General features: G+C 44.1%; 1 protein-coding gene across 3 annotated transcripts in view; it reads right to left on the bottom strand.

The window, feature by feature from the left end:
* CDH13 (cadherin 13) overlaps positions 1 to 13,287 on the bottom strand; it is a 744,241-nt gene that overhangs the window by 388,415 nt on the left and 342,539 nt on the right. For all 3 annotated transcript variants that reach the window (XM_025208638.1, XM_014521695.2, XM_006027433.3), the window contains exon 5: positions 9,090 to 9,242. In XM_025208638.1, coding sequence (XP_025064423.1) covers positions 9,090 to 9,242 — 153 coding nt within the window. The remainder of the gene's footprint in view (positions 1 to 9,089; positions 9,243 to 13,287) is intronic.

Genomic DNA, 13,287 nt, shown 5'->3' with positions numbered 1-13,287 from the left:
GGAGAGATTTGGTGATTCAGACGTAAATGTTTTAAATGTTTTTTTCTACATACCTCTAGGTACCAGGGGCTCTGAATGCTGCACTGCTGGAGCAGATGCAGCATCCTACAGAAGCGTGGGAGGGCTCCCCAGTGTGCTTGACAGCAGACCAGGAAGTGGACCAGAAGCACTTCCAGTCCACTCCCTGGTCCACCAGGGAGCATGTGGGTGGGGAGGGAGAGGGCACTATGTCCCCCTGGCTCGGCAACTGGTGCTTCCTGGTCTGGGGGGGCACCCGGGGTCCCCCTGCAGCCGATCGCCAAGCCAGGGGGGCATAGAGGGCCCCCCAGCACACTCCCTGGCAGACTCAGAAGTGGACCAGAAGTACCTGATCGCTCTTTGGGACCCTCTATGCACCAAAGCACTGCAGCAATCACGAGCCGCACTGCTACCTTAAGGTATGTAGAAAATAAACTTTTAAAGCTGTGTCCGAATCACTGATTTGCCGAATCAGCATCAAATCTTTAGATTTGGATTTGGCTGACTTGAATCAAGGACGCTGATCCAAATCAATGGATCGAATCACTGTCCCCGATTCAGACCATATCTGAATCCAAATCGAATAGGGCCCGTTTCGCACAGCTCTAGTACTTAGCACAGGAGAACTCAAATCCCATGTAGGGACTTGGGTACTACTACTTTACAAACAACAAGTGTAATAAAGGCTGGTCACTTTTAAAAACACATACACGCTCACACTAAGTTGATTAGCTGAAGAATTTGTATTTTTATCCACTAGAAATTACTCACAAATCTGACTAATGTGTTTAGCTGAATATAGAAAAGAAGGGGTTCAGGCACCCTCTACATAATAGAGGAGACAATAGTGGGGCTCACTCCGTGCCAGGCAGACCTGCATTTCAAGCACTTATCAAGAATGAAGGAGAATAGCGTTCAAGTCTTTCTTTGGCTTAGGGGTAAGACCCCTGTTCCAAATCAAGTATCGTGGGAACATTTTGTGAATGGCACCTCTTCCCTTTTGGAATTTAGCTCTAGAGAGCTGTAGAGATGCATTTCTTTCTTTAGTCTAATGATGGTTGTCACATAGATGTTCTCCAGCTGCAGCTCAAGGATGAGCTCTGTATGGATTTCTAAGAAAAAAAAATGACCTCTCAAAATTTCCTGGTAATGCTTATCGACCTAGATGTAGAATACTACCTTCTCCCACCACTGGACAAAACGGAGACCACCCCCACCACCCCAAATCACAAACAGAAAGGGGAAGGCATCCCAAGGGCTTAGCTGTTACAACATTCCCTAAACTGCCCAATTCAAGCCAGTGACTTGAATCTGGGCCTCTTCTCTCCTACACAAGTGTACATCATTGGCCGTGTCTACACAAGTTGTTTTACTGTGCAGTAAACTAATCTACTGCACAGTAAAGCATCACTGTCCACACATGGAGGTGCTTACTGCTCAGTACATTAATCTACTGTGCAGCAAATTTACTACAGAGTAAAGCCAAATAGAATTAAATTGCCCATGTAGACATGCCCACTATGTTGTTAATGCTATGGGGTAGCAGCCTATCTAGTTTGGACCAGTTCCTCCCTGGGCTTGAGAAACATTCAAGCAAAAGGTTTCCGTTTTGACAAATCTGCATTTTCAAACAAAAACATTGTGTTAAACCATTCCCAGCCAGCCTGACTGAGAGCATTCAGACCGTAAAAGAAAATTAAAGACGTTAGTTCCAAGAGCGTATTCTTAGAGCTGAATGCCTCTCCATCATAGTAAATAAAGAGCTGTAGGCTGCAAGCTTATCTCACTGGCCCAGGAAGATTTAAACACCACACCCAGAGTCTGTTCAGACCCTTTCTTGAGGGCACTATTTACTGCCTGCACTGACAGTCTTCAGCAAGCTCCCAAATAAAACTGTTCGACACAAATCCAAGAGCTACCTTTGCCTTCACCCAAGGCCTTTCTGCCAGAGACGCCTTATTTCTAGTAGCTCTTTGCCAGTCTTCCAGCAGGCACTTTAACTGGGAGCCCCCTGCACCTTGGTCTGCCACGAAAACCTACAGACTTCCCACCCCAGCTGTCCTCCTCCCACCTTTATACAACTTCAGTTTGCATCAAGCAACCACCTGACCCCTTTCAGCTATGTCTGGTAATCCTGTCTATCACACCTAACACCTGTTCTTAGAAAAGTGCTGCCTCAAAATGAACACGGCCAGTTGGTCCCACACTGCCTGACAGATAAATTTCCTTTAGGAAGCACAATTTCATCACGATTGTTCATGCTGTGACAGGTAAATGCTAAAAGAAACCCCCATGCACTGGCTTGTGGAACTGCATTCTCTCTCTCAAGTTTAACTGACATGATTTTTTTTTTTTTTTCAACAAAAGCTATCATACTTGCAAGTGCTTAAGGGACTACAGCAGGGTCACTAAGGGAACGAATCATTACTGGTACTAATATTATTTCTAGAATTTCACAATTTGGGATGTTTGGGAATCATTTAGCTAATTCCAATGCGTCGCTCAAAGCAATCAAACTAGTGGTAATCACAAGTGTATTTCAATGCGAGTGAGGTATCAGCCTTCACTCTTTCATGACTGCTGATTTACTGCTATCAAACAAGAAAACTAAACTACAGTGCGCTGCTCTTTAGCAAAGGTCCCAGACGGAGCCAGTGTCTTTCACTCTATTCTAAAATGCTATTAACCCTTTGAGTAAAAACTAATGAAAATAGGGGCAGAAAAAAAAAAATCTCAAGACAGAAAGAGATTGTAAATAGACTTCAAATTGCTGCTAGGCTGAAATTCCCCTCTGCATATTAGGCCAGCACAAGGAGCATGCATCACTTACACCCTACCAAAACCCCGAGGGAAGTTTATAAATCTAAGCATATGAAATATTGCAAATACCATGAACAGATAGAGCTGAAAGTTTAATTGGGACTTAGTGGTGCATAGCCCATGTGCTAAGTCTGTGTGCAGAGGGCAATTTCACCCTGAGTCAACAGGCTGCACAAGTTTGCTGCATATAAATAGGTATATTTTCAAACAGGCAAGCTGTACTCACCAAATATTGCACTTCTTGTCTTGACGGCAGCTGTGAGTCAGGCTACCTGTGCCTTTAATTAACTGTGGATACTGGTCAATTAGAAGCATCCAAAGAAAGCGTGCCAGGACTCAGTTCTGATGGAAATACCCCCTTTCCCCCATAAGGTGCATCATAAAAACAACAATCCTTAGACTGTCTAATTTGTGTAGACAGCAGGGCTGTGTGAAGCTTCAGTCCCTGATTCGATTTGGTGGAGATTCAGCCCAATTTGGTGGCTGAATCTCCAAATCCGATGACCCTTTAATCTCTCCGAATCAAATTGGAACCCACTGAATCAATTCAGAGAGATTCAGAAAGATTTGGCAGTTTGGACAGACACAGCTTTAAAAGTTTTTTCTACATACCTCAAGGTACCAGGGGGTTCGTGAATCCTGTCATGGTGGGGCGCATGGAGCGTCCCACAGGAGTGCGGGGAGGCTCCCCAGCAGACCTGGAAGTGGACCACAAGCACTTGCATTCCACTTCCAGGTCTGCCGGGGAGTGCGCTGGGGACCACCCACATCCCCCGTGCTCCACCAGCTTGGCAACTGGTGCCTCCTGGGTCTGGGGGCGCACCTGGGATTCGGCCGAATTGGATCGGGGACAGTGATCCAAATGAATGAATTGAATCACTGTCCCGGATTCGGGCTGAATTCGAATGCAAATTAAATAGGGCCTGGTTTGCACACCCCTAGTATATAGCACCTAAAGAATGTTATCCACATAAGGATAGGGTTTTCTAAAGGGCTCATTGTATAGTTCTTCTCACATTGAAGTCAATGGTTATGAAGTACTTTGAGTTCTTGGGATAAATACAAATACTGGAGTCAACTGAACTGCCATTTACAGGTTTTCTTAATGGTACATACTGCAGAAGATCTGCTTCTGTAGATTCTCCTGTCTTGGTTTTACTGATTTTTTTTTTTCATGAAAGAGTTGCCCTGTAAACGTTTTCTAAATGTAGGTTTATAATGTATTACCCTTGCTTTAACAAGAGGCTAAACACAATGAAAGTGTTTGCAATACATATTTGATTACTTACTCTGAATATTCAATTCTGTTCCATTAGAGTACGGTTCTTTGTAAATTTAAAATACAGAAATTAAAATAACACTGTTCAGTATATGGTTATTGTATCACTTTAAGATCCCTTTACATTCATTTTGGTAATTGTTTTTGGGTCATTATTTTTCTGGGGCTTCTAAGACGTTAGCGTTGAAATTCTATAACAGTTTCATATTTTCAGTGGGGAGAGAAATGAGTGCTCAGAGACTACGGAAGTTTTTTCTTATTGTATTTACAAGCCTCATCAACATTTGGGGATTCAGCTACATGAGTCTGTGTCTAAAATCTCCAGCCAAAAATCTTCTGCATTGGCAGCTCCTCCTAAGCATTGTGACCACTGCAAATACATTGAGGAAGCCTTTGTGAAGGACTTCAGTCACAGTGAGGATTTGGCAATTCAGTGCCAAACTTTCCAGTGCCTGGCCCCCGGGCTGGAGTCCAAAGCCCAGAGTTAGGCACAGTGGCTTCCTGTACATCATGTAAACAGAGGTAGGCACTTCAGAAGGGTAATTCAAAAACCTACACACCGAACAAGGACTCCAGTCGACCTCGTCTACAGGAAACAATAGGTACAAGAAATTGCCTCCTACCTCCCCTTAGAGCTCAGGCACCTGAGTGAGAGCTTCAATGAGACACCTGCTTCCACTCTGAATCCAAAGCCTGAAATTGTATCCCAAGTGAGGGAACCAACGTCATATTAGCACTTGCTCTTTTCTTCTACAGTTGTCTAAAGGAGGGGGAGATGGCAATATTGCCAGGAAACAAGTGCAAGAGAAAGCATGACTCTGTATGGCCTAGCAGCTAAGGTCCCTGGCTAAAGAAGAGAGGCGTTCCAGTCCTTGCTGCGACAGCTGCTTATGCGTTTTACACTTAACAGTCATTGAAATTGAACCAGAAATAACTGGGAGGGACTACAGCAGAGGACTGTCTCCATCCCAACCACTAGCCTGGAGCCATGGTCCTTCCTCTGTTCGGTCCCTCTCAGGTTCACGGGTCTTAGATATTTCTTGGCATAGTGGGCCAGCTTCAACCGCAGCAAGGCAGCCTCACCTGCAGCCTGGCACTCTTTTTTTTTTTTTTCCCCCAGGGGGAAAGTGGGAAAAAGAGAAGGGGGAAGATAAGGATTTCTAACCCGTCAGGCTGAAGAGAGCATAAGATATTCCACTCCCAGGACATTACACACAAGGTGGCAAACCAAGAAATAAAAGAAGCAGAGAGTGGAAAAAATCCTTACATACCAGAAAGTAAAAAAAGACACAGCACCTTTCTTCTTGGCTGCTACATGGTTCTCAGACTGATCCCTCATGTATGTGCTCATGATACAATATAACGTGTTGCGTGTACATCTTGTCCACAGCAGCCCTGTGTGCAGGTATAGTAGCTCAAATCCATGGGCTTCACTTTTTACATACCGTACTGTGTGCTGGCTTCAAAAAATATTTATCCTTTTTCATGAGGTTCTGTTCTTACACTATTTTCCATTTTCATTGTACTTTTAAAAAGATATCAATATTGCACAGGGGAGGGGGAAGCAGGGGGAAGCCTGCCAGAAACCAAAGAGACTTTCAAGCAATTCATCTTTTAGTGCATCAAGGACGTCAGGGGAGAAAATCCTGCTGCCTTCTTGACATCCTGATACATCTTCATTGAATCCAGCTCATTGTTTTTCAAAGACTGACTAATCAAGTTGAGAGCTCTCCTTCTATACAACTTTGCAACTACAGTTTGCACAACAGGACTTCAGTGCGCATGCTGAGCTGCAGCGTTATATAACAGGTCAGTCAGAAAGAGCTACAGCCCATTAAAATATACATTTGCATTGCTCTGGATAATCTTCTGCTCTGCACTATTTTTATATGATTTGCATTGCTTAAAAAGAGACTCTTTTGGGGAAATCGTTTTTTGTCATAATTTAGCATATGCTTTGCCAGATCAGATAGGAACATTTATGGTTTCATATTTAAATGCATCAAACTAAAAATTGCAATGATTTTCCGGGCGGGGGTGGGGGGTGCGGATCAGGTTGTTTTGAAGGCATTAACATGGGGTGGGCAAAATGCAGCCTGGGGGGCCAGATGTGGTCTGCCAGGCCATTCTATCCAGCCCGTGGGTTCCCTAAAAAATGTAGAAAATTAATATTTATCTGCCCTGGGCTGCCTGTCATGAGGCCCTCGATGGCTTACCAAAACTAAGTAAGCGGCCCTCTGCCCAAAATAATTGCCTGCTCCTGCATTAAAGTGAAAGCTAATTTGAAAAATTCAAGAAAGAGCAGGGGTGGGGGCGGGGGGGGTATAAGAGAAAGGGATCTGTAAAGTGAAACTATGTAGATTTTTTTTTAAAATAACATGATCCCTTTAAGAGGAGAGGAGATAGTATAAAACTGAACTTCAGTTTCACCTAAAGTAGAAAGAATCCCTTTATTTTATATTTAGATCTTAGAAGCCACAACATGATGAATTTAAAGCTTTCCCATTTAGGGAGCATAGCTTCTCTCCTGATTGGAAATCCCTTTCAAGTGGCAGGAGAAAGTGAAAGCATCTAAAACAACAGTTATTGATCACAACACACTGGGGACCATAGCAATGTAACGGTTTGATAGTAATGACCAGAACTGTCGGTACACCATGGATCTGGAACACTGACTGGCTTTTCACACCGGGTGAGGCCACAGAAGTCAATTGCGCAGAGCTGTGGCAGGAGCAGCACCGTGCAAATCTAGTTCATTTTGGTTCCAACTTAATTTAGATAATTAGGCATTTTTAGGGGCACAATCAAAGTGTTAGAGAGTACAAAATAACAGCTCTACAGTCTTCAGACCATGCGTGTCAAAGACATGCCCTAAAACTATTTTACAGGCTTCCAAGTCATTTGTCCATATGTCCATCCAGAAAAGTTTTAATAGTTCGCAAATCAAGTGATCATTCTTAATTCCTGCAGAACCTGTGCATGCCTGCGTGTATATTGGGATATATGCCCAGGACAACAAGACTCTCTGACAGCTCTATTGATAGGAACCCAGTATTAGAAAGCAGAGCTGATTAGTCTAGTGCTGGCCGACTGGTGGTCCACAGGCTGGAGAGATTAACTTGTGGGCTAGGGACAGACATTACACATAAACTGGTTTAAGTGATCAGAAACTGGTTTAAACCTATAACAGAACAAATGCTCAGTGCACATAAACCAGTTTGAAAATGGCTGAAACCAGTTTGAGATAAACCTGGTTGAATGTAGCATCAGATTTAACTGATTTGAGTCAAACCAGTTTATGCAATGTCCATCCCAGACCCCTTGCTGGTTTAAGATAAACTAGACACCCCCAGCATTCTGGGATGCTTTGTGCTGGGTGGGGTTCTCTGCTCCACAACAGAGCTGGCCCCTCCCCTCTGCTCCCTGGCTGGAGCACCAGCAGAGATCACAGGTACAGCAGGGTCTGCCTGGCTTCCCCTACCCAACCCCTCCCCCCACTGCTGCTGAAGCACCAATCCCCCACTCCCTCCCTTCCATCTCCGACAGAATGGACCCCAGCCCCACAAACCCTAGGCATGTGGTATGCTAGCTAATGCAGAGAGGTGTCTGTGTATGACTCCAATTTCTCTGGGACAGGCAGACAGAACAGTGAACGCTTAGTGCTTTTTGGACCTAATCAACAGGTCAGCCGAGAAGCTGTTTAAGAAGAGTTTAAAGTAATAGAGAGAGCCTATTGTTTTGCTGATGAGGTGATAATCACTGTTATCATCTCCATGCTGGCTTGTTTGCCTGTCAGACAGTATAAACAAGCAGGGAGAGGGAGACTGAAAAGCTCCATATCATCAACAGATACATGTACTGCACCCTCTCCACTGCCTTACCTCACAGTACTAGCCCAGGGCTGGGGTCTCACAACACTTCTGCCCCATGATCAGCCAGTGGGGGAAAGCCTGGGATGGTGCAGGCATCACCTCTCCCTAATCAGGGGTCCTGCTGGGCCCTGGCCACACCCCATCAGCTCAGCACTGTGCATGGGAGGGGGTGCTGCTCTAGTGCCCCCCCCCCCCCCGGCTTCTAGCCTGAGCCAGTGAAGGCATGTGCTTGAATTTCCTCAGTCCAGAGGGAATGTCCGTTACAAACCAGTTCAGCCTAGCCAGGTTAGACTAACTCCCCTCTCCCCAGTTTGCATTTCCTGCCTGGCCACCACCTCCCCCATTCCTTCTGCTACTGTGCTGGGCAGCGACTCCAGGCTCCCCGCCACTCCTCCAGCTTCTTTTTCCTGCCTCCACCCATGGGGCAGCATGGCCCATGGTATCAAGTGGATACTGGTATGTAGGGGCAAGGGAGTTGCTGCCTCAGCTTTCCATGCGAAGTGGAGGCAGGTTGCATTGTATGCAGCCCAGGGACTGCAGCTCACGTGACAGAAGCTGGATAGCCCTGGGCAAGTATGTTATTCTATGGACCACTTGGCAAAATAACAGCTGCATAGTCATAAAATTAAACGGTGAAACATGATGAAATGTAAATGAGGCAGAAGGTGGCTAATTTTATTGCCAGCCAAGAAAGAAATGCGATGTTATTTGTAGGGCACCTTTTCCATAGACAACCTCCTTTTGTCCAAGAATTTTTTTGCTTTCACAAATCAACTGTGCGCTTGATTTCCACACAATATTCCCCTAAATTCACAGATGGTAGAATTAACATAGGCAAAGCACAATGGTGTTTGGTTGGCCTGTAAACATTATTCTCAGACATGAAAATATATGAAATCTATTGATTTTGCACCTAACTGACAACATCCAGAAGTTGTTTCTGCGAAAGGAAACTACTTGCAAGTTTGACAGAAGTAGGAGAAGGGCAATAGTGATAAAATAATCAAATCTGTTGCAGTTCCAAAAAAAGCAGCTCTCCAGAAATACAGGAAAAGACGCACTGCGAATGGGATATAGGGCACAATTTTAAGTCTACTTACTTCGTAATTGGCAATTGCTTCTCTATCAAGGCCCCGTGTCACTGAGACTTCCCCAGTGTTCTCATTAATTTTGAAAGCTCCTTTTGGGTCTTGATCAACTCCCTTCCCAGAGATTCGAAACTTTGATCCCTCCGGTCTATCACTGTTGATAACCTGTGCAGAGAAAGCAAACGAGTTAGGGCCCAACGGATCAAAAATGTTACAAACACTGTAATTTGACACAAACTTTTTTTTTTTTTAGCTTTTTCCTCATGTGGAAGAAAAGGCATAGTTGGTATTTTTATTTCTTCCCATTCAAAAATGAAACTGTATTTGAAAGATTTAATCTCACAGACAAAAGAGCGCACTTTTATTATTAGATATGGAAACAGTCAAGAGGATTAATCACAGGATCGTAATGCTAAGTATTAATGTATCCCTCTTGGCCCCTGTTACTTATTTTCCAAGTTGCCATTACCCTGCTGCTACAGAACTTGCCCAATGAGGAGGGACTATGATTTGATTTTATTTAAGAAGCAAGGATTTCTTAGGCAGTATGTTTTATTGGACCAACTGAATCATTGGGATAGAGCTAGGCAAGGTTTTGAATGCAAGACATTATTCATCAGGTCTCAATGGTAAGAGATCCATATTTGTCGTTTAAGTGGAGAAAGAAACACGTTCAATTGGACTGGGATAAAAGTGTGGAGACTTGTTTCATTGTGAGCAGCTATTAATATGCAGTGTTTCCTACTTAGGTGAAGGTTATTATTGATCTCAAATGAGTTGAAAGAAAGATTAACATTGTGCTTCATATTTTCTCATGCCCCCATCTTCCTGCTGTCCTCCCTCTGTTGTTAAAGCAAGTAAAATCTCCTACTGAAAACATCTGGGTGTCATGCCCAGGAAATAGCTTTAGTCACAAAGATGGAATTCCTGCTCTTTGCGTGAGTATATTCTTGGCTTTCACAGCCTCCTTCCCCCATTTGAGAAAATCTCTATTCAAACGTATATCGCATTAGTGGGCAGAAGCGTGTGTAAACTTCTAGAACTACCAAGTGTTTGTCACAAGCGGCATGCTTTGCAAATTTGTATTTATACACCAGAATCTAGGAGGATTATAAATTAATCTTGCTCTTTAAGGCTGACAGTCTTGCCAAACCATTCCTTCCTATTGCTGTTTTTCCAAGTTCTTTTTGTTTCTACCAATGTTATATTGTTAATGTTTCCACAGAAACAATAAGTCAAATATTTATGTGCTGGTCTGAATCACAGCTCAGGCAAAGGAAAGAAAAAGGCGGCATTAGGAATCTGGAACTACTCCCATTTGGAGGCAATAAATATGCAGAGTTTAATAACGTCCCTGAGGAAATGCATGTTTGTTGCCACGTTGCTGTGGGTTCAGCAAAGCTGGTTTGCAGATTAGTGGGCACTAAGATTTTTTTATTAAACCTCAAAATAATTTCTCTCTCTTTTTATTTTTTTATTTTTTTAAATAAGGACAACATTGCCCCAAGACACGAAATAAAATATTTCTGCAGATAAAGTTTCAGTTCTCAAAGAATTTGAAGGGAAATTTAAGAGCAAAACTCTGTTTTGTCTTGTCTCCTCCTGTTCAAGAAAACAAATGGAAGGAGTTGTTCCTCATGTATTTCCCAATATGCCGCAGCAAAACAAGAGAGACATGATGGAACCTGGCACCTATCTTACCAACATGAGAAGCTTTCTTAAGTTCCTGTCATCTCTTGACAAAGGTTAATTAGCATTATAGCAGGTTGTGACATGGGTGAGGTCTATCTGGTATCACAATCTGTTTACACTCATCCGGGAACAGGCCATAACCCGTCTTCCACCTTAGCAGAGCCTTGGGTCCCATTTCTGTCATATTTTGGGAGAGAGTCCTTCTGCACACTCCTGTAACCATATGCCATCAGTTGGGCACGTGCAATTTCCACTCCTGCAGAAGTTATATGCAGGCCATTTTCAGGGTGACTACAGATCTGAATTTTGCAGGGTGAATAACTGACCCATTCCTCTTATCAGAGCTTCAGGAAGTAGAGAGCTGGGCTTAAGAATCCTAGCTGTTGTGGGAACTAGCAAGACCAGGCCCTTCTCTCCTACAAATCTGCTCAAAAAGAAACACATCCAGGCAATTTTACCACTGGCAAGACCTGAAAGACTCTCCTCTGCATTGGTACCACCTCCCAATGCAGGTCACTTCTAGAATCCACTGCTGCAAAACGAAATCCGGACAATAGGAATGGAGATTAAATTGCCCCACCACTATTTCGGCTCTAGGAGTTTGCTGGTAACATGAGTGCATCTGGGAATGACAAACAATAGCTGTAGGCATGGGAAGAACAGAGAAGCTCAGGTCTTGCATGTATACTATTCTTTGGGAACAGCAGTGACAACCGATATAATTCTTTTTTTCCCCCCAAGTTTGATTTTTTAATGTTTAATTAGCCACAAGAGGGAGCTACATGCTCTCAGCAATATAGTCAGAACATTAACATCCTCTAATTAAGATTCTCATAAAATGGCTCTTAAATTCAAAGAAAGTGCATTCCCCAATCCCAGATAAGTCCCATGCAGATGAAAAAGTTGAGTAAAAATCAGACTTCATTTGCCATATGTTTCGGTGCTTCACCAAGAACAGGGAGGATGGAACAGGAAGGACTTTCTGACATCAGCTCTGACAAACTCATCATGCAGAACAGTGTTTTAAATAGTACTGTTTATGCTAAGATTTCAAGGTATATCACAAAGGTGGACAGCAGCCTCCATTTCCAGATGGGGCGAGTGAAGCAAGGAGAGCTAAGGCTAAAAATGTCGGCCTCTGGGTGCGACACTTAAGCTGCATACTTTTCAGAGTTGCTGAATGCCTCTGGTTCAAAATGGGACACTTGTTTCAGGAGACTGAGGATGGATTTAGGGATTTCAGCACAGCTGTCAAAGGTTGCAAGCTTCTGCCAAAGGTTGCACAAGAATTCTTTAACTGTGCGGCCTTCAATAGGAATAACCTGCATGAGGGTCTCAAAGTGTGGCAAACCCTTATAAAATGCAAAGACATTGCATTTGAAATTAACGGGTGTTAGGTGTGGGGGTGTGCAAAGAGGGCCCTACGTGATTCAGATTTGGCCTGAATCAGGGACAGTGATTTGATGTGTTGATTCAGATCGCTGTCCCCGATTCGATTCAGCTGAATCCAAATCTGAAGATTCAATGCTGATTTGGAGAATCAGCAATTCGGACATGAACACAGCTTTAAAAGTTTTTTCTACATACCTCCAGGTACCACGCACGGCTCATGATTACTGTGATGCTATGGCGCATGCAGCATCCCACAGCAGTGCGGTGCGGCCCTCCACGTGCTCGGCAGCAAACCCGGAAGTGGACTGGAAGAACTTCTGGTCCACTTCCAGGTCCGCTGGGGAGTGGACAGGGGTCCCCCCCCATGCTCCCCCAGCTCAGCAATCAGGAGCAGGGGGACCCCAGGTGCCCCCCCCCCAGACCTAGGAGACACCAGTCGCTGAAAAATCGGGTATGGGGGGGGGGCCCAGTGTGCTCCCCAGCAGACCCGGAAATGGACCAGAAGTGCTTCTAGTGCACTTCTGGGTCTGCTGCCGAGCAGCCTGGGGAGTCCCCTGTACTTCTGTGGGACACTCCACGTGCCCCAGCATCACAGCACTCACGAGTCACCTGCTACCTAGACATACGTAGAAAAAACATTTAAAGCTGTGTCTGTCCGAATCTCTGAATCTTTCCGAAATGATTTGGAGGGCTCCGATTCAATTTGGAAAGATTAAATGGTCCTCTGATTCAATTTGGATTTGGAGATTCTGCCACCGAATCGGGCCGAATCTCTGCCGAATTGAATCAGCGACCAAAGTTTCACACTGCCTAACTGGTGCCTAACTGCCTTTGAGGGTCTAGGGTGTGTGCGTTTCTCTGTGCTTCAATTCACCTAGAATGTCTATCTGCAAAATGGGGGCAATAGCAGATTCCTGCTTCAGACAGGCACTGGGAAACTAGAGATATTAAAGATTCCATGATGCTCTGATAATAGGCTTGTGAAGGTCATATCACTAACATCCTAGGTGGACCAAAACCTTGTCATAAAAAGAAAAAAAAAAACTTAAGACAAAGGATTTGGATTCTGATCCATTTAAAAAATAGATTCTACATGCAGAAATGTTCCTCACTTAATACAGCTTGC

Source organism: Alligator sinensis, unplaced genomic scaffold (genome assembly GCF_000455745.1).
Source record: "Alligator sinensis unplaced genomic scaffold, ASM45574v1 scaffold119_2, whole genome shotgun sequence".
Lineage (NCBI taxonomy): Eukaryota > Metazoa > Chordata > Crocodylia > Alligatoridae > Alligator > Alligator sinensis.
This window is presented reverse-complemented; position numbering and strand designations above follow the sequence as displayed.